The following is a 26,784-nucleotide window of genomic DNA, read 5'->3' on the forward strand; positions in this document are numbered from 1 at the left end:
CCCTCCCCCTTCCCGAGGCGTCGCTCTTTCCTGCACCTCCTCTATGGTGAGCGGCCTTTCCTTCCCACTCCCTGCCCCCTTTCTTTCCTTCTCTATGGTGAGTGGGGGTGGCGGCCATTTTGGCCGGGTGGCAGCGGGAGCACGTTGCGCGCGTGTCTCCTGCCGAGGAACGGGGCGAGGCCACTCCCGTCCCCGCGCCCGGCTCGCAGCCTCCCGCCCTCCCTCCCGGTAAGTGCGGACAGCGGAGGGAGGGCACGAGCCCGGGGCAGGGAGCGGCGCCGCGACAGTGACGGGGGCGGTTAGGCCCGGGTCCCCCCCCCCGCTAATCACCGCCCCGGGGCGTGCTGACGCAACCATCGCATTCGAGGGGAGGGGGGGCGCTCCCCCCTTCCCCTTCCCCTCCCCCTCCCCCTCCCCCTCCCTGCCTGACATCTGCTGGGTCCCCGGGGGGAGGCGGGAAGCCGCGGGGCGGACCTCGGGCTTAAGGAAGGGGGCGCGAAGGGCGAGGGGTGTCCTCCTCGGCGCCTGACCCGGCCCCTGGTTTTCTCCGGTGAAAAAAAGCCCACCGGTTCTGCCGTTTTATAGTTGTGACAGCAAATCGATGTGTGGCGGCCCTGCACCACCAGGGCTTGGGGCAGCCCACAGCCGGAGAGCAGAGTAACCTGCAGAGCAGATCGGTTTCGTGGGAATGACTTCACCCAATGATATTCTGATAGACTTTTTTATTTTTGAAAAGGAAAAGGATGCGTGTCTTTTTTTCTTTTTCTTCATTATTAGGGTTTTTTGGCAGGGAGAAGTTAGCGTTCCTCCACCTGCCTCTTTGGCTTGATGCAAGAGGTTACTTGCTTTTGAGAAAAGGCAGCTTTTTCCCCCTAATAATGTTGCTTTGTTCCACTTGGTAAATGATTGACTTGCAGTTCCAGGTGAGGTAAAGAAAAAACTTATTTACAAGCCGAGTGCCAAGGGTCTGGAACAGGCTTCCCCCAGAGATGGTACGGGTTGCCCACCGTGGCAATCTTCAAAAAGCATCTTGACACCACCCATCTTGCTGGGGTCACTTGATCCCAGCAGTTTTTCCTGTCCAGGTGTAGTGGGGCTGGACCTTATGATCTGTTGGGTCCCTTCCAACCCCTAACATCTATGGAACTACAAGTCTGAATTGTTGGGGGTGGTCCTGCTGTGAGCAGGGGTTGGGCTTGACCTCCTGAGGTCCCTTCCATCCCTCATGTTGTATGATTCCTGCTAGCCTGGGGCTCTGGCTCCTCAACGTAAGAGCAAAAAGAAACAGAACACCATTGGGATGAGTTAAAAACAGGCTGTGAAATAGGAGCTTTGTGCCCAGGAGCAGCAAACAGGCAGCAGAACTAGCAAAAGAAAGGCGAGCTTGAGAGGTGGGATGCCAAGATCTTTGAAAAGGAGATGGTTGCTAACACCTGCAGCATAAAGAGTTTAGAAGGGATCAGGTAGATGATAATGAGCCACGAAGTCAAGTGACTCCCTGGGCACTGCCCGACTAGAAATGCCATTGCCTCTGCCAAGCAGGTGGTTTTAAATTTTGGGTGGAGCAGTAATTAAAAGGGGGGTGCAAGTGCACACAGTTGCCTGTGTATGATTGTCAGTAGGATCCTGCACATCCAGCTGTGGAGCAGCCCCAGCCCTGTTGTGGTTCAGTGATCTAGCACTCAGGGCTATGTCCTTCACCCTGGAGGGTTTGGGCATCTAGTAGCAGGGGGAGCAGCAATTAATACTGCCACTACTCCCCTGCTGCCAAATTTCCAACCCCATGGGGATATCCTTGGAGCAGGTGACACAGTTCCACAGAGGAGATCTGGTCCATGGGCCAGAGGTCAAACCCCAGTTTTAAAGCTGAGACAACTGCATGCATCAGTCTCCTATCAGTGAAGAGGTAGAGAGGAAAAATCTTTTAAATGGGTAAAGCCTTGCCAAGGGAAATGATGGGTTTTTAATTCCCCTCCCTAATGTGATGAGACTCACAAAGTAAAATGTAACCAGGGAAGGCATTTGTGTGTGCACTAGGCAGGCATGTGGAACACTTCCCTAATTTGCTAAAAGTTTGTGTGTGGGGGGGGTTGGTGTTATCTTTTATTGGACCAACTCTATAGGACAGGTCAAATAATGTGAAAACTATCAAATGACCTCTCTTTTTCCTAGGATTTTGCCTTTTAATAATTCAGCATGTGTTAGCTAACATGATTTTTCCCCCTAGGAGAAGACAAGGCCTCTTGCAACAAATTTTAAAAGATTCTTGCTAGGCAGAGGCTGGCATGGAAAATGGACACCCCACCAAGCACCCTGTGGGAGCATCACCTTGAATAGGGCACAGCACAGCAACATTTTTATCAGTGAGGGAAATGGGCTCTAGTATTTGTGAGCGATTCATCTTTGGCAATAAATGTAATCCTCTGACATGTAAGCAAGATATTTTTCCAAGTCCCAATTGTATATGTACTATCCTTGTTCTTCAGGCTCTTAGTCAAGAGGAGTTGACTTCTTCCTGCTCCGTACACTTGTTTTCAGTAGTTTTAATGTGCATCTTCCCTTCCCTGTTACCCATTCTAAGGAAGTATTCAGGGTTAAGTGTATATTATATGGCTGCATGAATGGACATTAATATAGTTTCTTGCAAATTAAATGCATGCTTCCACAGTCCTGTTTCTATACATTGTTTTGCAATATGCTGCTTTCCAATAGCCAGAGATGTTTGTTCACCCTTTACCATTTTCTGTTATATGTATAGAATGGGTGAGTAGTTTCTTGCAATTAAACCCAGTGATGCAACTTTGGATTTACCTAAATACAGTTTTTTAGAACACACAGCTGTAGCTATATCAGTTTCTAAACAGATATAGTTAAAAGAGTACAAAAGCTCTACAGAGCAATCATTAGTTTGTGTTTGTTCCATACTTAACTTTTAGCATGTAACAGTTCTTCTAGTCTGGCTTTTTTGAACATGGAGATGTTCCTTCTTCAAAAATTAACCACTTATGCTGTTCTTTTTAGTTTATAAATTATTTTGTCAGGTATTGTGCTTTGAAAAATGGTCTCTCTGGCCTTGTATGGATATAGGGTTAATGAGTTTTGTTGATACATTTAATAGTTGAGGCATGCTTCTTGAAGGCTACTAATTTCCTCCTTTTAAAGACTGAAGTGTATTTAGAATCTTTTTACATTTTGCAGCTGATGTATTGAATAGAGATACATCGATACATCGGTCCATATTGTATCAGCACTGATAAAAGGAAAATTGACATTATCAGCGGTTGGCTTTTCTTGGCTGATGAGGCCAATAATGTCACTGATAAATGCAGCATGCATGCATGCAGCTGCAGTGTACATGCGGCCAGGAGTATAGCCCGGCAGCTCAGAGAGCAGCATCTGGCCAGTAAGTCCATGGGGGTAAAGGGGTTGGGGGGAGCAGATGGAGGCTCCCGTGGTGAGGGAGGGAGTGGGGCTATGGCAGGCACTGCGCAGCCAGGGTGGGGAATGAGACAGAGCCACGGCTCATCCAGGGGGAAGGAGGAGGGGGCCACTCCCACCGCTGCACACACCGCCGGGGGAGGCATGGGGCGGTGGTATGTGCTCTCCGGATCTGCGTGTGGAGTGAGGGCAGGCTGCCGCTGCGCACTCAGAGACAGGGCTACACCGGCTTCTTCCCAATGGGGGGCTGGACCCAGGCTGTGTACAGGGCAGGTGGTAGCAGTGCTGGGAAGGGGGCATTACGGAGGGGGCTGCTTTCTCAAAATTCTCTGTAGCCCCCCCCTTGCAGCCTCCCTTCCGAGTAACACTGCAGCCCGCCCTGCACACAGCTCGCTAGGAAGAGTCTGGTGCAACCCCAACCTTAAAAGTGCAGCAGCAGCCTGCCCTCGCCCTGCACACAGATCTGGGGGTCACGTGCCTCCTCCAGGGTTACGCACAGCAGCAGAAATTGCCTTCCTTCCCCACTCCCCCCTCAAATGAGCCATGGCTTCATCCTATGCCCTGCCCCACTCCAGCTGTGCAACGCTAACCCCAGCCCCACTCCCATGCTCACTGCAGGGATATTGACCTGCCCCCCCATGCCTCTTCCCTCCCCCCAGTCATTCCCCCCAACAGACTTACCAGCCTGATGCTGGTCTCCAAGCTGCTAGGCTGCATATCGCCAGTCAGATTGGTATCAGCTGATATAGTTGGTCAATAATTGGCCATCAGTATCAGCTGAAAAAATCTTCATCGGTGCACACTTAGTAATGAACACTTCATCCACTTTCTACTTAGTAAATATTTGTTTTTTGTAAAGTAAACACAATATGATCAGCTCTGATAGGTCTGTCCTTTTCTTATTGCATAATTGCGTAGTCCTGTCTTCGTGCAGTTTTCAGTCTCCACCAAGTGCATATCCTGTCCATTTGTAATAAATATTAACTGCATTCTGTTAAGCCTTGTTAAAACTTTTCTATAAGACATTCAGTGCAATCAACTGCGGTTGGTCATATCTGTTTTGTGCATCTGTAACAACTCTAGGTGTATCCAACTGCAAGCTTTTTAGATAGTAGTACCCCCACCACTGAACTATACTATCTTGCATAAACTTTGGTAGGGTACTATAGTTTGCTTATAATTCGGTTTTAAGAAAAATGGGGGGTTTTGTCCATGATTTAAGGAAAAGAAGTTACATCGGTGGCTCATGAGCATTGTTCAGATATGACTAGCCACAAGCACTTTCCATTCCACAGTTTTAGGCATGTGTTTTAGTGATCATGTTAGGGTAGATTAGTTATTAGAGGAAGTGAAAAGCTTTTGACTTGAAATGAATAGTGTTGTCAGGAGTTAACTGTGGCTGGCGACAGAAGTTTTTTATTTTTCGGTCATTTAGCTCTTCCCTTACCACTTCAGTCTATGGATAAACTTCCTTGAGGATCTCTTAAATGTAATTTATTTAATGGTTGTGTGGTTAATGCAGTTTAAATAAAATTGCTTTCCGTTTTCCAAACCAACAGAAAAGAGCAATTCCAAATAAGTAGATGCTTATACATTCTGGTTTGCCAAAGTTCACAATAAGTACAGATTATATACTTAATAGCAATTTCATGCAGTATGCTTAACTGTTCAGTTGACTGAAAACTCCAGAGTTTGTCTTTGAGACTAACCAACCTTTATTCAAGATACTTTGGACTTTCCAGTCAAATGCAGCCAGATTAAGCAGAGACTCCCTGTGCCTGAAGAAGGGTGACTGCACCTGAAAGTTTGCCAAAAAATTTTTTCCCCACCTACTCTGTTGGACAAATAAAAGATACCACATCTACTCAAACAACCTTGCCCACCAAATTAAGTTACGTGTAGTTTATATATACCCCCTTCTAAGTTTGGTGTATGAAGTATTGCTTAGTGCAGGGGTGTGGTCAGTTGATGGCGTTCATGCCACAGGTGTCGTGGACAGCTTGTGTGTGAGACATGTGGTGAACTAGGTAGGAGACAGGGAGCACAACGGCAGACAGGGCAAGTAAGCAGTAAACAGAGCAATGGTCAGACAGGAAGTATAGGGTAAGAAGCATAGCATCACATCAGGAGGTGAAGGGAATTTGAATGGCACTTGAGAAGGGTATGGGGCTAATTTGTGACACAGCTGCCAAAAAGGTTGGGTCCCACTAGTTTAGTTATCTAAAGCTGTCAAACTGAAACAGAAGTTGCTATAGACAACAATATCATTAGAGCTTTCATTTTAAAAAGTTAAGGTTAAGCATTGGAAAGAATGTTGTCTACTATTTGGAAAAACCAGCTCCAAACTACCTTAACCAAAGAGCTTGAGATCTAGAATTACTTCAAGGTACCAGCACCATCCTTATTTTTTCCCCTGCTACTGCTTAGAGAAGGGTTTGTCAAGCACTTGGGGCCTGCAGAGCTGTGCCTTTGGGATACAGGGGCCCTCTATGCTCTGTGCTATGCCACAGTCTGATGCCTGGGGTCTGGTGGATTGGGAGTTCTGCCTATGTGGCACAGTACCATGGGCTTCAGCAGAGTGGGGCTTTAGCTGTGCTGCAGCTGGGCAGCAACCAGATTATAATGCCCATCTGCCTGTAACCTGAACTGGTCGTTTGGCTCCTTTCCAGAAAATATTGCCACCTGTAGAGGCTATGGTCACAGACCCCCTTAGAAACTAAAGGTGTCTTCCCTCCCTCCCCCCACCCCTTCAGAATATGGGACACAGAACGTTCTATACAATATCTTCCATATGTAGTCCCCACAAAACCTTGTCCTTCTCCATACTCACTTATGAATTTAATGTGCACCATATGCATGTTACCCCATGTTTCAGTAGATCAGATCTTCTCTGCGTATAATGGCTATAAGTAGTTTAAATCCTCCCATGGTGTGGTCTGAGAATTCCCTAAGATAGGTTTGTAGGGTGATATACTGTATTACCCTATAGTATTATAATTCTAGAGTATTATATTAGACTATATTTCTTTAATATGAATTAGTGACATCTTCCTCTTGGGCTGGGGGACTCTGCTAATGTTTTGTTTGAATAGTGTTTCAACAGTTTGTGGTACTAAGATTTTGAAAAACTGATAATGCATTACAAATTCTTACTGGCCTCTCTAAAATTATTGGAGTATGACTATTGAATCAGCATTTTGAAATGGCTTCGACTTACTCATTTCTCTGCAGAGCCAAAACCACTTTATCCTTGATACTCAGCAATATTACACTGTAACTGGAAATACTTCTATATTTTCACCTGAAGAAAGATAGACATGCAGTATAGACCCAAAATTTGACCTACTTTAAAAATATTAAAGCCTTTTTTCAAGCATTAATACCATTTAAAAGAGTGGTATTTATACTCTTAATCCCAGCAAGTAATCATGACTGCCATTACTCCACTCTGTCTTCTTCTGCTAGTAACATCTTATAAAATATTGATGACCACATAATTCAGCCTTATTACATATTTCAGTTGGAAGGTAGTAGAAGTCCTTAAAGATGAGGTCAAGCGTCTTATCGATGAAGGGATAAGTCCAAGACTACTTTAAATCTCATACTGTTATCAGAATATAGTTGTAGACAAATTGCAAGCCTGTTTGAAAAAAACATGTAAAAGCTATTCCTCTTTTACTTACCCAGATTTAGGATTCTTATTTGTTTTACTGTAGTTGATTTCCTATCTCTAGTACAATACGAAGTTTGTGGCTCCTTCCCAGCTTTTGATGGTTCCAACACTACCTACCACCTGTTAGAGAGAGGTCATTGGGTCACTAACAGCATAGAAAATACAGTATGTCAATGTAGCTGCTATAATTCAGATATCATTTCAACTCTTAAAATCAAAGCATCAAGCTGACTTTGATGTTCACGTAACTGATCGTGCACATGCTCGCTCTGTCTTGCTCTCCACAATTTTCCTTTGACTGTTGATGAAATGCACAGTAGCATACATGGATATTCTGACAAACAGTATTCAAATCTGTGGATCACAAAAGGTTCATGCTATCATAGTAATTGTCAGAATTATATTCATAGTTTGACTTTAATGCATTCTTGCAAGCTTAAACAAGTATACTCTAGAATGGATAAGGTGCGAACTACCATGTGGAAGTGAATGTTATGCTGACAGCAATACAGATTCCCATCCCTTAATAAGTTATACTTGTAGATAGAGGCGCACTAAAAAGTGTGCACTTGAAGATTTCTTACTGGCTTTAGTTTATAATGGAGAAAATGGTTACGAAATGGAAATGTGTGTATGTGAAGTTATTCTGCAATATTACTATATTAATACTGCCATAGTTTTTTTTCCTTCAATTTGTTCAATGGACTGTAGAAACAGTTGAGAGTAGGTTCATTTGGATATCTGTGAATTTTTGTTAGTAATTTTGGTTTGATGCAGTCTTCCATACTAATGGTAATGACTCTTTTTTTTTTTCTCTCTCTCTTTTTAGACCTTGAACCATCTGCTTCCTCTTCCCTGAAATCACTAATTGGAATATTTAAAAACTTAAATTGTGCATTATGGCTGACAAGTTAACAAGAATAGCTATTGTCAACCATGACAAATGTAAGCCAAAGAAATGCCGCCAGGAATGCAAAAAGAGCTGTCCTGTGGTTCGAATGGGTAAGAAATACATTGAAGCATTTTAAAATAATGGAGAGAGATAAATAACATGTGTGTTTCCCTTATGTTTCCCTTAGAAATTTCTATTAGAGAATGGCTGTCTCTTTATAAATTAGGGAATTGAGAGAGGCCAAGTATCATTTAAAATGCAAATTGTGTTTAGTAATCATGCTAAGAAATATCAATTGCTGCAAGATATCTGCACAGTTTTCAGTGATAATGCCGTCATCAGGAAACCTGATTTATCTACATTGAGTCTTGTATTAACATTGTTTATTTAGTTTATTTGTTTTTTTTAACAGGGAAACTATGCATAGAAGTCACAGCACAGAGTAAAATAGCATGGATTTCTGAAACACTTTGTATTGGTTGTGGTATCTGCATTAAGGTAAAAAGCGTTTTTTAAGCTCCTTTAAAAATACATCCTTTAATAAGAAACAGTTTAAAAGCAGAGATAAGAATTAGTGTAATGTACTCTACCTTAAAATATAGATTCAGTTTTTAGATTGTCAGATACTTAATTTTGAAAGAAAAAGTATAGAACTCATTTTCAAAAGGACAGGTGTGTTCTATTGGAATAAAGTGTTTGTTTTTAACTTGCAGAAATGTCCTTTTGGAGCTTTGTCAATTGTTAACTTACCTAGCAACTTGGAGAAAGAAACAACACACCGATATTGTGCCAATGCCTTCAAACTTCACAGGTACATGTGGATTTTTTGTTTGTCTGTTGTTTGCCGCCATCATTGCTCCTGCCTCCCTAAGTAAACTTTTTACAGTTGCCAATTTTAAATGAACATCCAATGCACATAAGCACCTGGATATATCAGTCCACATTTAGTGGAAATGGGGTGATGTAGTCTTTGATATCCATACCTCGGCACAAGCTACATATTTAAGATTCTTTTTTTATCTGCAGCCTGTCTTTACTGTTGTATTAAGGCTTTAAGTTATTAGCTTACCTGATGGTTCAGTTTTCAAAAGAATGTCATCCTGAACTTCTTTTGCAGTAATCTAAATAAGTCTGTGACCTAAGTCTTGAGTTTGTCTTTTGGCTTTGTATTTGCCAGCTCTGAGTGCAGGAGGGTCAATGTAAAACATTGTAAATAAAATATACCTAGCACTAATATAGGCACTTCTAGGTTTGGGGCATTCTGCTAGTGAATATGTTTCTTTTACTCCCCACCACAGGACATCAGCTTCTTGCAGACATCAGTGAACTTACCCTCACAACAGCCATGCAGTGGCCGCCAGCATGGAGCTGATGCTGGAGCTGTGGAGCCCAACACAGCTGTTTGCAGCCTACCTGCTGCTTGCTGCAGCTGCCCAGACCCCAAGCTGGCTACAAACAGCTGCGCCAGGCTCCGGAGCCCAGTCACCAGCTGTGTGCCGGGAGCGGGGAAGAGATCAGGGTCGTGCTGCCCCAGGCCGCTCCCTCCACTGCCTGCTTCAAGGCATGCATGTGCGCACCAATACAGAGCTGATGCTGGGGCTCTGGAGCCTGGCACAGCTGTTTGCAGCCTCCCGACTACAGGAGGCCCCAGCTCTGGGTAGCTGCTGCCAGCTGGGAGCCCAGGCTGCTCCCAGCAGGCAGCTGGGATGCTGCAAGCCCTGCTGGGAGCAGCCCAGGCTCAATCGCTGGCAGCAGCTACCCAGAGCCGGGGTTGGCTGTGGCATGCCGAGCAAAATCACCTCACATGCCATGTTCAGCACATGTGCCAGGGGTTGCCGACCCCTGGAGTACATTGTATCACTTCAAAATGATTTTCTTTGAAAGAAGAGGAGAAGTAAATTTAGCAGTTGAAATTTGTAGTTAATAGTTTTTAATGTCCAGTCGTGCCCACCCCCACTCCCTGCACCAATTTGTAGCTTGTGTATTATTTTCTTTGATTAATGTGAAGTGTTTATTGATAAGGAAATGCCATGAGATGAGTTAAATCAATCAGCAAGTTTTAACTTTGGTGGTATCAATATCTTGTTGCATTCACCTGGTTTTACATTGACTATTTACAGGTTGCCTATTCCCCGTCCAGGTGAAGTACTGGGATTAGTTGGAACCAATGGTATTGGAAAATCAACTGCCTTGAAAATTTTAGCAGGAAAACAGAAGCCAAACCTTGGAAAATACGATGTATGTATTGGTAGAAAATTGAAGATCATGTTTTTATTGATAGATTTTTTTTCCACTTTGAATTTTTACTCTTGTGAAGGTGATCTTGCAAAGATACTCAAACTCTTAACAGCCAAAGTCCTTCTACGTCATCTAAACATACACACTTTTAACTAAGTTATGTTTTTATTTATTTATTTATTTTACAAAATTAATCTGTTAAGACAGATAAAATAGAACTCACAGAAAGTTTGAGATTGGAAATCTGGTTCCTATTAAATTTATGTTTCTCTTTTTGTTCCCGAAGAGTGTTTTGTGGGCTTTTTCATATTGCTGGGTTTTTTCTCCAGCTTTCATGTTTCCATTAAGGTTTCATATAATTTAGAATCATAGAATTGCTGCTAAGCTAGGCAGTAGAACACTTCATATGAAGTGTTTGTTGAATGACACCTACACTCTTTTACTAATCACTTTTAATTGTAATTTCCACTTCTGGCTCTTCAGAATGATGGGGACATTTGGGGAATAATTCAAGACATTCTGTTGACCTTCATTTTCCAAGTATATGTTTCTAGTGCTCACATAGACTTCCCAGGATAACCAAGAGCTGATGGAGTTTCCTCCATTGAAACTTTAAAAAATAAGTTCTGATGATGCTGAACTCTCTCATGCTTCTAGGTGGTCTAGATACTACTCAGCTTGGTAGTATCTCTTTTCAGACATTCATCTGTACAGCTTAAGGGCTGCCACTCTTCATCTGAGGCTGCTGCTACTTTGGATATCAATAAAATTGTAAAACAAGAAAGTGAAGTGCATGCATGGAGCTCTTTCTCTGCCTAGGCTTTTTGTCTTTTGGAAGTGAAAATAATTAGAGATAATAGACAAGTAAAATCAACACTATACAAGTTCAGGATCTAACAAATATCATTCTTATGTAAGATACTGATTTTCATGACCACTATCAAAGTTCAGGTAGGATGTGACAACTGCCTTTTTACGCTAAACAGATCCAGTTGAAATTGTAGCCCAATTTTTCCCCCTCTCCCATGAAAGAGAAAAATGGTCAAACTTTAACATTTTCTACTTCAGTTGAAAGAAACTTAATAACAATTTGTTTATAACACAAGAATCAAAGCAGGTTACAAAAAAAAATAAATATGCAGTTCTCTATCCAGCAGAATAATTAATGTATTCACAAGTTTCCTGCACATTTTTAGCATGTGTGTTTGTTTGTTTTTTTTATTTGTAATAACTGTTTTCTAGAATAAGTAAAATGATCATTCTTTTGTTTGGACTTTAGTTCTTTCCCAGGATTCACAGGTTTTTAATCTGTCTTCCTCACAAACAGGCAACTCACCTAAAACAATGCTGCTCAATGTTTTGGCCTCACAAGCCAAATGAGTGGCACAGAGCCAATCCACTGGCTGCATCTGGTCCCATACCATCCGGGTCCAGTGCATGTGGATCAGCTCTCCATGGCTGGGATTGAGTCCTGGTGCTGTACCTCTAAAGCCCCAAGCCACCCTGCTGCGAACGGGATCTTGCTGTCTGGCTCATGGGGCTCCCCATTGGTCTGAAAATTTGGCAGCAGGGAAGCAGTACAGCCACTTCCCTCATACTTCCCCCTTCCTCCCCTCCCCAGCAAATTATTCAGACCCATGGGGAGCCCTGGAGGCCAGATGACACTGCAGGGACCAGATCTGGTCCACAGGCCAGGTGTTGAACACCTGTGATCTAAACCCATAAGCCCCACGTTTAGTTTAATGTTTTGTAAATATTACAATGTACCTATAATTTGGTATTTAAGCACAATACAGAGTTGCATATTACCTAAAATGAGACCAGGAGAGTCTTAAATCTCAGTCCCTCTCCACTCTAGAAGGTTGTTTTGTGTTTTTTTTAATTTCATAATCTCCCCCTCCTCCTGGTGTTTTCTTCCTTTTATTTCCAAACTTTTGTCTCTTGCTTTATGCCTGACAAATGTCTATTTGGACACAGAAGTAGACCAGTTTTTCTTGTCTCTTTTCTGCAAGTGCTATTTTATGAGGCAAGCTTTTATGTTAGGGTTGGCTGAGCCAGATAGTGTTCAATTCTTATTTTGTGGAAGCAATCAATTAATAGAATTGCCTATTCCAGTGTGGGGGTTTTTTCAGATACTGATTTATTAAAGCAAGTGATAGAATACTACTTGCATTCTTTTGACTATTTCTAAAGATACTGTGTGTTTCAGGTGCCAGAAGTTAGGGATGTAATACACCTGAAAGATAAAAGTAATAGAGATCCTTGTACTAACCTAGTTTTTTTTTATGTCTATTGGAAAGAAAGCATAGTAACTAAGTAGTTGCTTTTTGCCATTTGTTTTGTTGTTACTGCATGTATCAAGTCCAGTTGTATCGTGTTGATATCCTTCAAATATGAGTATTGTGATTTGCTTTTAGAAATACACATATTATTGCATGGTAAAATGGTTAAATATCTGATTTCTCTATAGGATCCACCTGATTGGCAAGAAATCTTGACTTACTTTCGAGGATCTGAGTTGCAAAATTACTTTACCAAAATCCTGGAAGATGACCTCAAAGCCATCATTAAACCTCAGTATGTGGACCAGATCCCTAAGGCTGCAAAGGTAAGAAACTTCTTCAGTTAGCAGGGAGAACATGACATGCCTCCTTTCATTATTTCATAAAAATACAAAGATTTTTACTGAGAAATTTTATCCAGTTTTATCTGAAACCATTAAATGTTAACAGCTTTGATTCTTACATTTATCATGGCAGGGAACAGTGGGGTCTATTTTGGACAGAAAGGATGAAACTGAGACACAGACTGTTGTGTGCCAGCAGCTTGGTAAGTAACTTCCTATTGCTCAGGAAGTCACTTAAAAAAAAGTCTTGAGTAATTTGCATTACTCGAAAAATTCCAATCACGAGCATTACTACGTTAGCATGAACACTAATACAGTGGCATTGGCAGTCTTCAGTCCGTGTCTTCCCATGTTTTAATGCATTTGTGTTGAAAGCTAGGAAGTTATAAAAAGTTTAACTTTGTTTAATTTAAATTTACATCTGCTCTGTGTTTCTAATCAAATCTGACCATATTTTAGCACCCTCTGTCTTCCACTGGAACTAAAAAATATTACCAGAGTTTAAAAATCCTCAACTTTCAAATGCTTTTTGTATGGAAGTGTGTGTGTGTGTGTGTGTTTGTGTGTGTGTGTGTACGCACACACGTATAGCTGTGCTGTGGTGAATTTGCCTGGGATGATGCACAGAGCTGGTTAGAAAATTTCCAGTGAATCATCTTAATCGAAAATGGCAGTTCCTTGATGCCAGAATGTTTGTGGATTCTGCCAAAGCAAAGAGAGTGAGTCCTTTCAGGTCTGCGCTGGAGGCAGAGGTCCTGGGAGTTCCTTACAGCAACTTAATGAAATGAGCTGCCTTGTTCTCTTCCCTGCTAGAACAGCAGGAAAACTGGCAAGAACAGCAGTTTCACTGAGCAGCTGTAGGGTCTGGGAAGCTTCTGGATTATTTGGAAAAGATCTTTTAATCCAAATAACCATCCCCTTCCACCCCTCTAAAAAAGACCTTGCAAAGTGGAAACTCTACTTTTCAGCCAGGATTGTTGTGATTTTGTAGCCATAAAACTTTGTCTACTATTTTTCCCAATTACACAGCTCATCCAATAAAGGATACCACCAAAAAAATCCTTGTCACTTAATGTTGCTGCTAATATAGCTTGCTTTTTCTGGCCGTACTGTGATCCCCATGTAGTAAATACATATTATGTATGAGGAGATTTTTCACAATAAATTTCATCTCCAAGTTGGATGCTTATTATAGCTTTTAATTTGTACGTAACACATCTTTGCAGATTTAACCCATCTAAAAGAAAGGAATGTTGAGGACCTTTCAGGAGGAGAACTTCAGAGATTTGCTTGTGCTGTTGTTTGTATTCAGAAGGCTGACATGTATGTTTGATTTTTCTATTGCATCTTCATTCCCAGGAAACTGTCTCAGGTTCTGGTCTTATAATTCAGTATTAATATTGGGAGCCAATAGTTTAAGGGGGGAGGAAGGAGGAGAGCAGGAGGAAACGGCACTGGTGATATTTTTTGAAGTATTAGAAACATTTTTCTCAATGATACGTTATATCAAGCCCACAACTAGTGTGTGGGTATCTTCCAAGGTAATTGCTGCTCTTCCTTACTCTCTTATCCCCTGGCTAAATTCCAGAGGCCTCTGCTTCGTGTGGCAGCCTCCATATTCTAATCCTTACACTAGTATTTTTTTTCACTTTGGAATGCACAAAGCTGTTAAATTTAAACTCAATTAGATTTTAGTGCATGTAATTCAAAACAGATTGTTAGAAGTAGTCAACTTTGGATAACTTTATCAGAATTTTTAGCAAAGGAATATTTAACTTAAACTATTTAGCAACCTTACATAGTGGCCAGAAGAATTAAGGTACGTGTAGATAGAAAAACTATCCCTCCAAAATATTATTTGGAGTGGAGAAATGTGATTTTTTTTTACCACTTAAATTTCAGGTGGCTGTTATGGACAGCAAAAGTTTGCTCTGTTAAACTTTTATATTTATTAATACTTTCTACTCTCTCTTTTGGGGTAGCTTCATGTTTGATGAACCTTCTAGCTATCTAGATGTTAAACAGCGTCTGAAGGCTGCCATTACTATTCGATCTCTGATAAACCCAGACAGGTAAATAAACTTTTAATATACTCATAACATGAGATTGCAGTTCGTTGGTGGCAGAATTGTCCCATCAATCTCCTTCCCAGTGTAGATTATTGCTTATAGTATGTTTTTCTAACATGCATCATTTAATTTAGTTTTAAATGCCTAGAGCAATAGGACTTCTAGAAGCTATTCCATAGATCACACTGTTGATAATACTTTTCCTAGTAATTCTAGTAATATAAAAGCCATTGTCTGTCTTTCCATAATGTTTTATTTGAACTCTGATTGGCTGATGGAAACAACCAATCAGAGTGCAAATACAGTGTTCGGACAGAAGGTGGTAGAGTACTACCATGATGGTGGGGACATGGGACGGAGCAGGAGGGTGGTGGCAACAGAGCAAACAGAGTGGGAGGCCTCCGCCCACCCTTGCACCTTGGAGGTAACAGCAGGGGAGCAGGGTTGGGGCCCAATGGCAGGTGGGGTGGAGGGGCGAGGGCAGCAGCACTGGTGGCGAATTTGGAAGTGGGGGCTGAGGCTAGTGCTGCTGGCCTTGCCTCTCTGTCTGTCTCTGTGTGTCTCTCTCTCTCTCCTGCATTACTGCCTCTCAACGGGGGGGGGAGTGCGGGATGGGGAGGGGAGGGAACAGTGGGCCCAAGCTGCCATGGCGGTGGGGAGGGGAGCAGCAGGCCCAAAGCAGGGAGAGAAGCTGGCCTGCTGTGGCAGCAAGGGTTGGGGAGCAGCAGAACAGAACCAATGGTGGTGGGGGGAAATGGCAGGAATGGGCCTAGCCCCAAAATGGAGGCGGGGGGGGCATGCCTGGCCTGGCCCCAAAGCAGAGGATTGAGTGGAGTGGCCCAGCCCAGCCCTGAAATGGCAGTGGGGAAGGTGTGGAGAGGCAGGCCTGTCGTCAACCCCAGAACGGCATCAGGAAGAAGTGGGGGGCACGCCGGGCACAGCCTGACCCCAAAGCGGATGGTATAGGGGGAGGCACCCAGCCCAGCCCAGAAACAGCAGTGTGGGGGAGGGCCTGGCCCCAAAATGGTGGTGGGGAGGTTGGGGAGAAGGGCGGGCTCAGCTCCGCCACGAAGTAGGAGATAGGAGGAGCGGACCCTGCCCCAAAGGCAGGGGCGTCGCCAGACACAGGCCTCTGTCCCCACCTGTCTCCCAGCCATCATTTTTGGTGGGCAGTTGGCTAGTATCTTAGATTTTCCTGTCTTAATTTCACCCTACTACCAGTATTTATAATTCTCTTCTGGTATTGTAAACTTTCAGAGCTGTCATGCTTAATTTCTAAGTTTCTTGGACAGGTTGAAAAATACGTAAGTTGCTTAGAACTCTATCTTTGTTTAATAAATATAAAAATAAACTCCACATTAATTCTCCAAAAAATAAAAGTAATATATGTAAGACACTAGTAATAATAGTTAACTATTTTTATCTTGAAACAAGAAAAACCATGTAGATATTCTCAGTTTTGTTGAAGTATCCTAACTACTTTCATTTTTCAGATATATTATTGTTGTCGAGCATGATCTAAGTGTATTAGATTATCTGTCTGACTTTATCTGCTGCCTGTATGGTGTGCCAAGCGCTTATGGTGTCGTCACTATGCCCTTCAGTGTAAGAGAAGGTAACTCTTTCTGACCCACGTTGCTCCTAATTGAAACCCAAATTCGCAGCCCTGACCTAGTTCTAAGTCATACCTTTGTTACTCATTGTAATGATTGTTTCTTTTAAGACGTTCCTGAAAGATGAGGTAAAGCAGGTAGTAGTAAAAGATGGCCACCATCGTGTAATAGGTTAGCAGTAAGAGCTCTTGACCATAGAATGGAATAGTGTTCAGTGCCCTTCTCATACAAAAACAACTAAAGAGGGTACTTCAGAGTCACCAAACTATGGCTTTGAACAAAGGAAGATGTGTAAAAAAACATACTGTTTTGAGCAAGAGAGACATTCATGCAAGAAGAGGCAGTTGCTTACTGAAGACTGCCAGCTTCCTTGGGAGCAGAGCACCAGTACTTCAGCAAAGATAGAGCTCCAAAGTTGGGGAATATATTCACACTATGGAGCTCCTAAACAATGGAGGACAACCTTTCTGGCAGGCATGCCACAAATTAGTCCTGCAGCCTCCCTGAGTACGACTCCAATCCCTTTCCCCTCCCCAGTCTGCTACTCTGCTTTCTTCTTTTTGCTTCCTGCCTCATCTGGTGCTGTTTTCTGCTTCCTGCCCTTTCTACCACTTGGCGAGTGGTCCCCTCCCTGCCATGTATACCATGTTCAGATGAGCACAGACCTATGCTGTGTGGCGCAGTAGACCCATCTGTGGTGCCACACACTGCACATGCAGGTATTCCCCGCACTGCTTCCTTGCAGTGCAGGGGGGGTTTTGACCCTGGGAGATCCTGAAGTTAAAACAAAAACACCAAAAAAAAGCAGGGTAGTGCATGTGGCAGCCAAAACTGGAGCCTGGCTGGCAGTCATACTCCAGCTGCCACCCAGGCTCCCAGTTGCAAGAGCACCATGGCTGTAGCTCCACAGACCCCCAGATAAGGCTGCTGGTAAAGCAGCACAAGGTGTGCTGCTGCTACTTGTCCCTGGGGCAGCAAACATCTGTGCTTGTCTGTGCCATGCCATTTGTGGCATGTGCGCCACAGGTTGGCCATTCCTGCTATAGAGCATGGAGTTCAATTATTGTATGGTTTAGAAGCCTTGGATAGTATCCATCTTACTCTTTTTCTCTCAAGAATTCATCCGCCAGTTATTTATGCCCTTTTACTGTTATTCCACAACAGTTTGCTTTCTCCTAGTCAGTGAGACTATTCTAAAAAGTTTCCCTTTCCTTTGTATTTAAATCCTACTAAGTGAAGAGAAATGGCAATGGTTATACATTTTCAGAATGTATTCTCAGATTATTCTAATAAAGATTATAAAAAGATGCTTCTATCTAGCTGGGTGCATAAGGCCTAGTCCCCCTCAAACATGTGGCATGTTAGATTTCACATTATGCAACAATGTCCTGTAAGACTTGGGAGTCCTGGGAGTCTTGCTTATCATCCACCTTTTGGTTTATTTCATATTGATAATAAAGTATTAAGTATCTGTGCACTTTTAGTCTTTTATACCCACTCTCACTAACATAGTTCACTTTTCTCGTATAGGCATAAACATTTTCTTGGATGGTTACGTTCCAACAGAAAATCTAAGATTTCGAGATGCCTCTTTGGTTTTTAAAGTAGCTGAGACAGCTAATGAAGAAGAAGTTAAGAAGATGTGCATGTATAAATACCCAGGAATGAAAAAAAAGATGGGAGAGTTTGAACTTTCCATAGTTGCTGGAGAATTCACTGACTCTGAAATCATGGTGATGCTAGGAGAAAATGGTGAGTATCCTCTTTGAAAATTTATCTGGTATATTAGATGGGATTACAAAGGCTACCTTGGGGTATGGAAGGAAGGGTTCTAAGATGAGAATTGACCTGTTACTTGACAAAATGAGGTTCCTGACACCGTCAGCTTCAACTGGTAGTGGGGACTGAAGGAACTCAGAATCTTGCAGGATCAGATCCTAAACTCTCCTGTGCATTAGGCAAACCAGCAGAAATTGTATGTTTATTTAAATAAGTTTTTTAGTTAAAGGGGTTCTGAGCAGTACTAGCCTGAAAAATTCACTCTGGGAGGGGAAAAAATACAACTAAATTTTGAAGTTTCTAGTTACAAAATTGTCTTTCTTTAACCGATTTAGTATGTTTTATCACAGCCTTGAATATAGACCTATTAGCTGGTCACAGTAAGACGAAGTGAACTTTTTTTATAAAGAATTTTAAAAATGGGAGTCATCAAAATGAACTGTATACAAGGAAAATGGTGGTGTGAGTGCTAAGTTTTATTGCCTTGAATTCTTTCTAAAATGATCCATAGTATTGTGGGGGGAGTTTAATTAACAGATCGTAGATTGAATAGTGAATTAATACCTTGTTTTGCAATCTTTCTGTGTCCTCATGTAGGAATTATAACAGTTACTTACATGGCAAAGTGACCTTGTGAAAGCGTTGTATTCTTCACTGGAATTTTAAAAATTGAAAATAATGAAGGGCTAGCACAATGTGACAGTCCGCAGACAAGTGACTCAGTGCTTGCTGAATAAAATACAAAGCACTTAGAATTCTGTTTTTCAGAAATTTGTGCTCTTTACTTAAATAGTTATGTTACCGTTAAAAGTATTAACTGATCACCAGAGGCATCTATACACACGCTTCAGGATGGGGGTTGAGGGAGCGCTTTAAGAGCCACTCTAATTAAAGCGCCCACAGCATCACATGTATTCAGCATCCCTGCACTTCAAAGGGGCAGTGGGAGTGCTTTAACTAAGGCTCGTTCAATGAGCTTTAGTTAAAGCACCCCACCACCATTTTGAAATGCGGGAACACTGAATACATGTGACGTGGAGGCTGCTGGAGCACACTAATTGACATGCTCCAGCAGACTGGATTAATAGAGTCTGCTTCAATGCATGCTAATTAGCACATGTCAGAACAGAGGTCTGTCACATGTATATGTGCCCCAGACTTTTACATTAGTCCAGAATCTAAAGTTATTTATGTAATGTGACCTCTTGCTTTTAGGAACTGGCAAAACAACATTCATCAGAATGCTTGCAGGAAGGCTTACACCTGATGAAGGAGGTAATGCTTAATGTGTTAAACATGTTTTGAAAATGTTGATTTTGATGGATACTGTTTTTTTGACTACTTTATTATGCCTTTATAGGAGAAGTTCCAGTCCTAAATGTCAGTTACAAGCCACAGAAAATCAGTCCAAAGTCCACAGTAAGCCTCTAGGGTTTTTTTGTTGTAGATAAACTGTACCTATATATCATATTCCCACATAACAAGATACAGAGAAAATTATTGGAGTCTTGGAATTACTAGCTGTTCTTAATACCTTATTTTCTTTTTTTGCATTACAATTATAAATTACTGATGTAGCAGTTTTTCTGTTTGAACAGGGAAGTGTCCGTCAGCTACTTCATGAGAAGATTCGAGATGCCTACACACATCCACAGTTTGTAACAGATGTAATGAAACCTCTTCAGATCGAAAACATTATTGATCAAGAGGTATTAATCCTGAAATGGTATTTTAATACTATTGTTTTATGATTCTTACTAATACCTCAAATAAATATTGTTAAATATCATTTCTCCTAATAGGTGCAGACATTGTCTGGTGGTGAGTTGCAGCGTGTTGCATTGGCTCTCTGTCTCGGTAAGCCTGCTGATGTCTACTTAATTGATGAACCTTCAGCTTATTTGGACTCTGAACAGCGTCTGATGGCAGCTAGAGTTGTCAAACGGTAAAGTGTGAATGGAGAGAGTCTTTGAGACTGTCAATAGCCTTTTTTTCTTTTTTTTTTTTTCTTTCTTCGTTTGGGAGATACTCATGTATCTCAAATACTTTATTCTGTTTTCAGTTTTGTCCTCCACGCTAAAAAGACTGCTTTTGTGGTAGAGCATGACTTCATCATGGCTACCTATTTGGCTGACCGTGTCATTGTCTTTGATGGTATTCCATCCAAAACCACCGTCGCAAACAGGTAAGAGAATAATGTTATCTAGCTTTTCCCAGCAAGGAATTAAAGGACAATACATAGAAAGCATTGACAAAAATAATCTGTAAAGCATCCCCACCCAAAGCAACTTGGTCATCTGTACAGCAAACCAAAGTATGCTGCAATCTAAGCCATTATTCAAACAAGTGAAACCACGAGTGCCATTATTTTAAAAGCCCCTGGTTTTACTCACCTGTGCTGTAACAACTCTAAACCTAACACACTTCTGGAAATAATTTTTCCAGATGTGTGTGTTAAAAGGTGGGAAATGGTGAGCTGTGTCTGTGAAAATAAAAGCAGAGTGACAACATTTTGTATCCTGAACAAGCTTCTAAAGAGCAACATTGGATAGTTAAAATTTAGAGTTCTGACAAAAGCTGCAAATTAGTTCTTGTAAATAAATAGTCACCTAACATAATATTATTTGGGGGGGTGGTTCACCCTTATACCACCAGCCTGACTTGGAAATGAATTTATTTGGAGAACGTGTTTAAAAAATCCCTGTTCAAAGATGCATTTTGTTTTTAAATCAGAACAAGGATATAGCCTAAAATGAGGCAGATTAATACTTTCTGTTTTAGAGTATGCGATGGTGTTCTTCCTGTTGCTTTCTTCTAGCTTCATTAAGTTTTAAGACTTGAGCCATGGTAAGGTTGTGTTCAAATTTTTTTTCTTGGCTTTTAATGATAAAGGGGTCAACACAAATGAAGGGGAGATTTAACTACACAGAAATAATCTTTTTACTAAAATGAACAGCACTGATACAGTTATCTGTTGACCCCTGAAGTTGTTGTTCAGCTTGAGTATTTTAAATGTGTTGAGCTGATTTGGTAGTTAACACTTCTCCAGTATAAGACAGATTCAGGTGACATTTCATCAGGGTCATATTAGATTTTACTCTAAAACTGAAAGGCATAGACTCTAAGGTTTTCATTTTTAAAAAGGTTCTGCAGAAACAGATGGGGCCAAAAAAAGCGTTGCCCTGACAAAGATTTCATAGACATCAGGGCTGGAAAGGACCTCAGAAGATCATTGAGTCCACCCCCTTGCCCAAAGGGCAGGAAGCCAGTTGGGGTCATAGGATCCCAGCAAGATAAGCATCCAATTTACTCTTGAAGGTGTTTAATGTAGGTGCTTGAACCACCTCCGCTGGCAGACTGTTCCAGACCTTGGGGGCTCGGACAGTAAAGAAATTCTTCCTTATGTCCAGCCTGAAACAGTCTTGCAGGAGTTTGTGACCGTTCGACCTAGTCATCACTTGGGGCACTCTGGTGAACAGATGTTCCCCCAGGTCCTGGTGAACACCCCTGATAAACTTATAGGTGGCCACCAGATCACTCCTGAGCCTACACTTTTCCAAGCTAAAGAGTCCCATGTCTCTCAGCCTATCATCGTAAGATCTGTTTTCCTGACCTCTGATCATGCGCGTGGCTCTCCTCTGGACTCTCTCAAGCTTCTCCACATCCTTTTTGAATTGTGGAGCCCAAAACTGGACGCAGTACTCCAGCTGCGGCCTCACCAAGGCCGAGTACAAGGGGAGAATGACGTCCCGGGATTTGCTCGAGAAGCATCTATGGATGCAAGCCAGCGTTTTGGTCACTTTACTAGCCGCAGCATCGCATTGCAGGCTCATGTTCATCTTGTGGCCAACTCTCTTTCTTCTGTAGTGCTATCCAACGTAGCACTGCCAAGCCTATAAGGATGCTGCAGGTTTTTCCTCCCAAGGTGGAGAACCTTGCATTTTTCGGTGTTAAACACCATCAGGTTCTCGTCCGCCCATTTGCTGAGCTTGTCCAGGTCAGCCTGGATCACCCGCCTATCTTCTGGCATGGATGCTTTGCCCCAAAATTTGGTGTCATCAGCAAACTTGGCCAGTCCACTCCTGACTCCAATGTCCACATCATTAATGAAGATGTTGAACAGTAGGGGTCCAAGGACAGAACCTTGAGGGACCCCACTGGTCACAGGGCACCACGATGAGTGACTGCCATCAATCACAACCCTCTGGGTCCGACCACGGAGCCAGTTTCCCAGCCAGTGGATCATGGTGGAGCCAAGGCCGCAACTGGCCAGTTTGGCCAAGAGGTGATCGTGGGATACCAGATCAAAAGCTTTTTTGAAGTCAAGATATAGGACATCAACCTCTTGTCCCTGGTCCAGGTGATAGGTCACCTGGTCATAGAAGGAAATGAGATTGGTCAAACAAGACCTACCCGCAACAAACCCGTGCTGGCTGTCCCTTAGAATGTTAGCCTGGGCCAGTCCATCAAGGATGGCCTCCTTAATAAACTTTTCTAAGATCTTCCCCAGGATAGAAGTCAGGCTAATGGGCCTGTAGTTAGCCGGATCCACTCTCCTTCCTTTCTTGAAGATCGGCACCACATTGGCCTTCTTCCAGTCTTCAGATTGTTGACCACCAGACAACTAAAATTAGCAGAGTACACAGTTGTTCTGTGAGCCAGTTTTCTCTATCAAAAGGTCTGGGAAGCATACTGCATATAATTTAAGTGACTTCTTTATAAATCTGTAAACATGAGAATTTATTATACTTGTACTTGATCTATGAGAACCCTCCTAGTTTGTTTGTGCCCACAGCGGTGACCTCAACAACACTAAGACTTGCTTATAAGGACACATATATTATACTGTAGTCTAACGGTTGCATTGTAATAATTACGTAAAAGCAACTATCAGTCACCACACAAATAACTATGCTGATATACCCTATCTCACTACTGTGGTGTGTATACCAATTAGTTATGCCCTCAATAAATTCCCGTCAAACCTTCTTATCTTCTTGGAATATGTATCATTTAATTTATTGTCTTCCAGGAAGACAATGTAACTTGGAAGATCTTATAACTAGAGGTGCACCAATATACTGGTCCATATCGTATCAGCACCAATAAAAGGAAAATTAACATTATTGGCTATCAGCTTTTTGTGGCCGATGTGGCCGATAATGTCACCAGTAAACGCCACGTGCATGTGCATGGCCAGGAATGCAGCCTGGCAGCTTGGAGAGCAGCGCCCATCTGGTAAGTGTGGGGGTGGAGGAAGGGGCATGAGGGAAGTATTCAGATCGAGGCCTCCACCGTGAGGGAAGGAGTGGGGGCTGGAGTTGGGGCAGGTGCTGCCTAGGTGGGATGGGGTGTAGGATGGAGCTGCGGGCAGTTTGCCCGGGGGCAGGGGTGGCTCCCACTGCTGCATGCACCCCTGGGAAGTTATGTAGGGTGAGGGCAGGCTGCCTGCTGTGGGCTTGGGGGCTGTGCTGTCCTCTTCCCAGTGTGGGACCTGGACCAGGGCTGCACTTGGGACAGGCACCAGCAGCACTTGGAAGGGGGAGCTACAGTGGGGACTACAGTGGATTTTGGGGTGGGTGCAGCCCCCCATAGCCACCCCTCCCAGCACTTCCACTGTTTCCCCTGAACACAGCCCTGGCCCTGCACCCCCCTGGGAAGAGGTTGGTACAACCCCACAGCAGGCAGCTTGCCGTCACCCCACACACATGCTAGGTGGCATATGCCCTATATGCCTATGTGCACAGCAGCCAGGAACCACCTCCCTCTCTCCTGGAGGAACTGCCCACAGTTCTGCTTAACACCTTACCCCGGCCTGCCCCAACCCCACTCCCTTCCTCACCACAGGGGCCTTGATCTGCGCCCACATACTTCTTCCCTCCTCATAGACTTGCAGGCCAGACTGCTCTCCAAGCTGCCAGGCTGCATATCGGCTATCAGATTGGTATTGGCTGATTTATGGCTGGTTAATAATTGGCCATTGGTATTGGCCAAAAAAATCTTTATTGGTATACCCCTACGTATAACTCAATGCTCATTAATGTTTGGGAGCCCAGCCAGGCTTGATCTCCTTCCAGGAAGGGAAAAGGAAAGGGGGAAATGGGTTAAAAGCTAAAATCTTGTGGAACTAAGAAGGGCAGGTCAAGGGAGGAGGGAAGCTTGCTGGAAGTATTTCAAAACAGTATATAGAAACCAGTATTTTCCTCAAAGCTATCTATCTGTAGCACTGGGCATACTGGGACAGATTTGGGAGTTTGTGAAAGATCTGTGCTTTAAGGGAGTTGTGGGGAAACCTCTTTAACTCTGATGACAAGCAAATCCTTGCTTTAGTATTTTAAGGCATCTGGTACATAATTCTAACATGGCTGGATGGTTCAATGGCTTTTTATGAGGAAAAACCATTAAATATTTCAATAATCTTTGCTCAGTAAGCATTAGATATACCCACTTCCTTCTTCTATTTTATGCATTTGATGTTTTTCTCAAAGTAAATTTGATACAGATGAAAGCTGAATGGTATCTTGTTTCTGTGGAATGGTATCTTGTTTCTGTGTTTGGGTCTTTTGGCTGGTGTGAATATGTTGTATCAGCTCAAAATTACTTTCAGAAAAGACCCCCAGCAACTCAGTTAACAAAAAACAAATCCAGAATCTCACTGCAAAATTCGTTCTGTAAATTAAGACAGTCAAAAAAACTGTCCATCTAACACACTCAAGCTTTTCATATTGATAGTCTGGACTACATTAGCACAAGGGTAGATTACCAGGTGTTTCTGAAACTTGGGAAATAATGAATGTTGTTGGTCACTGCATAAATGGTCAAGTATAGTGTATATGGGTAGTTCCCATCCTATTCTTAAGATTAAGAACCAAAATTTTCAAGATTGACAATTTAAAAATAGGAAGTCTAAAATCACATTTTAAGACTCAATGACTTGACTTCCAGATATTCTTGATGCCTGTAATCCATATTGACTTTTTAGTAGAACTGAGGGTGATTTGCTTCTCTGAAAATCGGGCCACTTAAGAGGCCTAGCTTTTTGCAAGTCTTAGGTTTGAACATTAAACTAGAATCCTAAATAGAAATAATCTTGAGCATCATACTCATGTGCATTTAATCCTATATTCAGCCTCTTAATCCCATTCTTTCTTTTTCTCTTTCCCAACCCTTTTTTTAAAAGTCCGCAGACTCTTTTGGCTGGTATGAATAAGTTCTTGTCTCAGCTCGAAATTACTTTCAGAAGAGACCCCAACAATTACAGACCAAGAATAAACAAACTCAACTCAATCAAGGTAAGAGAAACTGCCCTAAAGAAAAGATATGGTTTTGTCTAATGCAAGTAATAGCCTGAAAAATAAACAATGAAATGGAAAAATAACAGAACTTTAGTATTTTGCTATACAGCAGACAGAACTGAAAAGTAGGATGGGAAAGTACAGCCAGAGTTGGCTTTTTTTCCTTCTTTTAATCCTCACTTTATATTACTTAAACTTGTATTTCATTTCTGGTCTTCACATTTAGTTTGTCAGTGAGTGTTCTAAACGGGAAATATACTGATGCTGTTTCATTTTGGTTTTTTTAAGGATGTGGAACAAAAGAAGAGTGGAAACTACTTTTTCTTGGATGACTAAACATAAATCTGAGACTCTTCATTATCAGTTTATAGAAACACAAATTTAAAATCTGAACTTTTTTGTTGTATAAGCTCAATCAGGTTTTAGAACACCCCACTCACTCTGGAGCTAAAATGTTATTGCTGTGTGTACCATCAGAGGCCAGTAGCAGCATAAACTCTAGTCCGAGCAACAGAAACTGCCACTTCTGTATTTTGGTGATGTGGCCATATTTCCAATGTAATGTTTCAAAATAGATACTTCTCAAAATATTATTGGTACAAACCTCTAGATTTTTCAAAATGTAGAAAGGTTTTCAATCCAAGTGTAACTTATTCATGTACCAAACGCTGACAAGATTTTTCCAATTTTAAAAATCTTTGACGTTTACAAATAAGACTGTCAAGCTACAGAAGCTGCTCATATTTTAAAAGCAAGGCTGAATCTCTCTGGGTGAGGGTTTCATAAATAAATATTCATCTAACTTACAATTCTTGTTGTTGGTTGCCTTGGCAGATGGTGTGTATGAGTTCTTGGCTCGTTATTTTCTAAACTACAACATTCTTTAAGCATTTCTATAACAGGAAAGTATTTGCTTAGTCTTCAAATACCTTGCATCACAGTATACCTTTCGACTTACCCCTAACTGTTCATTGTTCTTAATAGAACAGAATCATTCTTTTAAAAAATACTTAAACCCCTTCCAATTTAACTTCTATAACTGAAACACTGTATGTTAAATCCAGATAGCCAAACACTAGGCTTATGGTAGGTACTGCTTTAATTGTGAGCATTAGTTGTGTGCTGTGCAGGCTTTTACAACAGGGTGGAGGAAGTAAAACG

General features: G+C 42.1%; 1 protein-coding gene across 2 annotated transcripts; it reads left to right on the forward strand.

The window, feature by feature from the left end:
* Positions 1-74: 74 nt before the first annotated feature.
* ABCE1 (ATP binding cassette subfamily E member 1) lies at positions 75-26,432 on the forward strand. 2 transcript variants are annotated; one of them, XM_090036332.1, is made up of 19 exons: positions 94-228; positions 2,228-2,430; positions 7,941-8,113; positions 8,416-8,501; positions 8,717-8,814; positions 10,124-10,241; positions 12,712-12,849; positions 13,001-13,070; positions 14,094-14,190; positions 14,850-14,939; positions 16,430-16,551; positions 18,080-18,301; positions 19,544-19,603; positions 19,689-19,747; positions 19,927-20,037; positions 20,131-20,273; positions 20,391-20,513; positions 25,509-25,620; positions 25,912-26,432. In XM_090036332.1, exons 3-19 carry the CDS (start codon positions 8,011-8,013, stop codon positions 25,957-25,959), a joined length of 1,800 nt encoding a protein of 599 aa, XP_089892458.1. In that variant the 5' UTR covers positions 94-228; positions 2,228-2,430; positions 7,941-8,010; the 3' UTR covers positions 25,960-26,432. The 2 variants fall into 2 exon arrangements, with proteins under 2 accessions (XP_089892457.1, XP_089892458.1); XM_090036331.1 differs by lacking the exon at positions 2,228-2,430 and having other exon boundaries at positions 75-228.
* Positions 26,433-26,784: the final 352 nt, after the last annotated feature.

Source organism: Crocodylus siamensis, chromosome 2 (assembly GCF_052110815.1).
Source record: "Crocodylus siamensis isolate JL-2025a chromosome 2, ASM5211081v1, whole genome shotgun sequence".
Lineage (NCBI taxonomy): Eukaryota > Metazoa > Chordata > Crocodylia > Crocodylidae > Crocodylus > Crocodylus siamensis.

Coding starts and splice junctions, on each gene's coding strand:
- ABCE1 (XM_090036331.1), top strand. CDS start 8,011: ATGGCTGACAAGTTAACAAGAATAGCTATTGTCAACCATGACAAATGT. Junction 8,502..8,716: donor GTTGTGGTATCTGCATTAAG/GTAAAAAGCGTT, acceptor TTTAACTTGCAG/AAATGTCCTTTTGGAGCTTT. Junction 18,302..19,543: donor GGTGATGCTAGGAGAAAATG/GTGAGTATCCTC, acceptor TCTTGCTTTTAG/GAACTGGCAAAACAACATTC.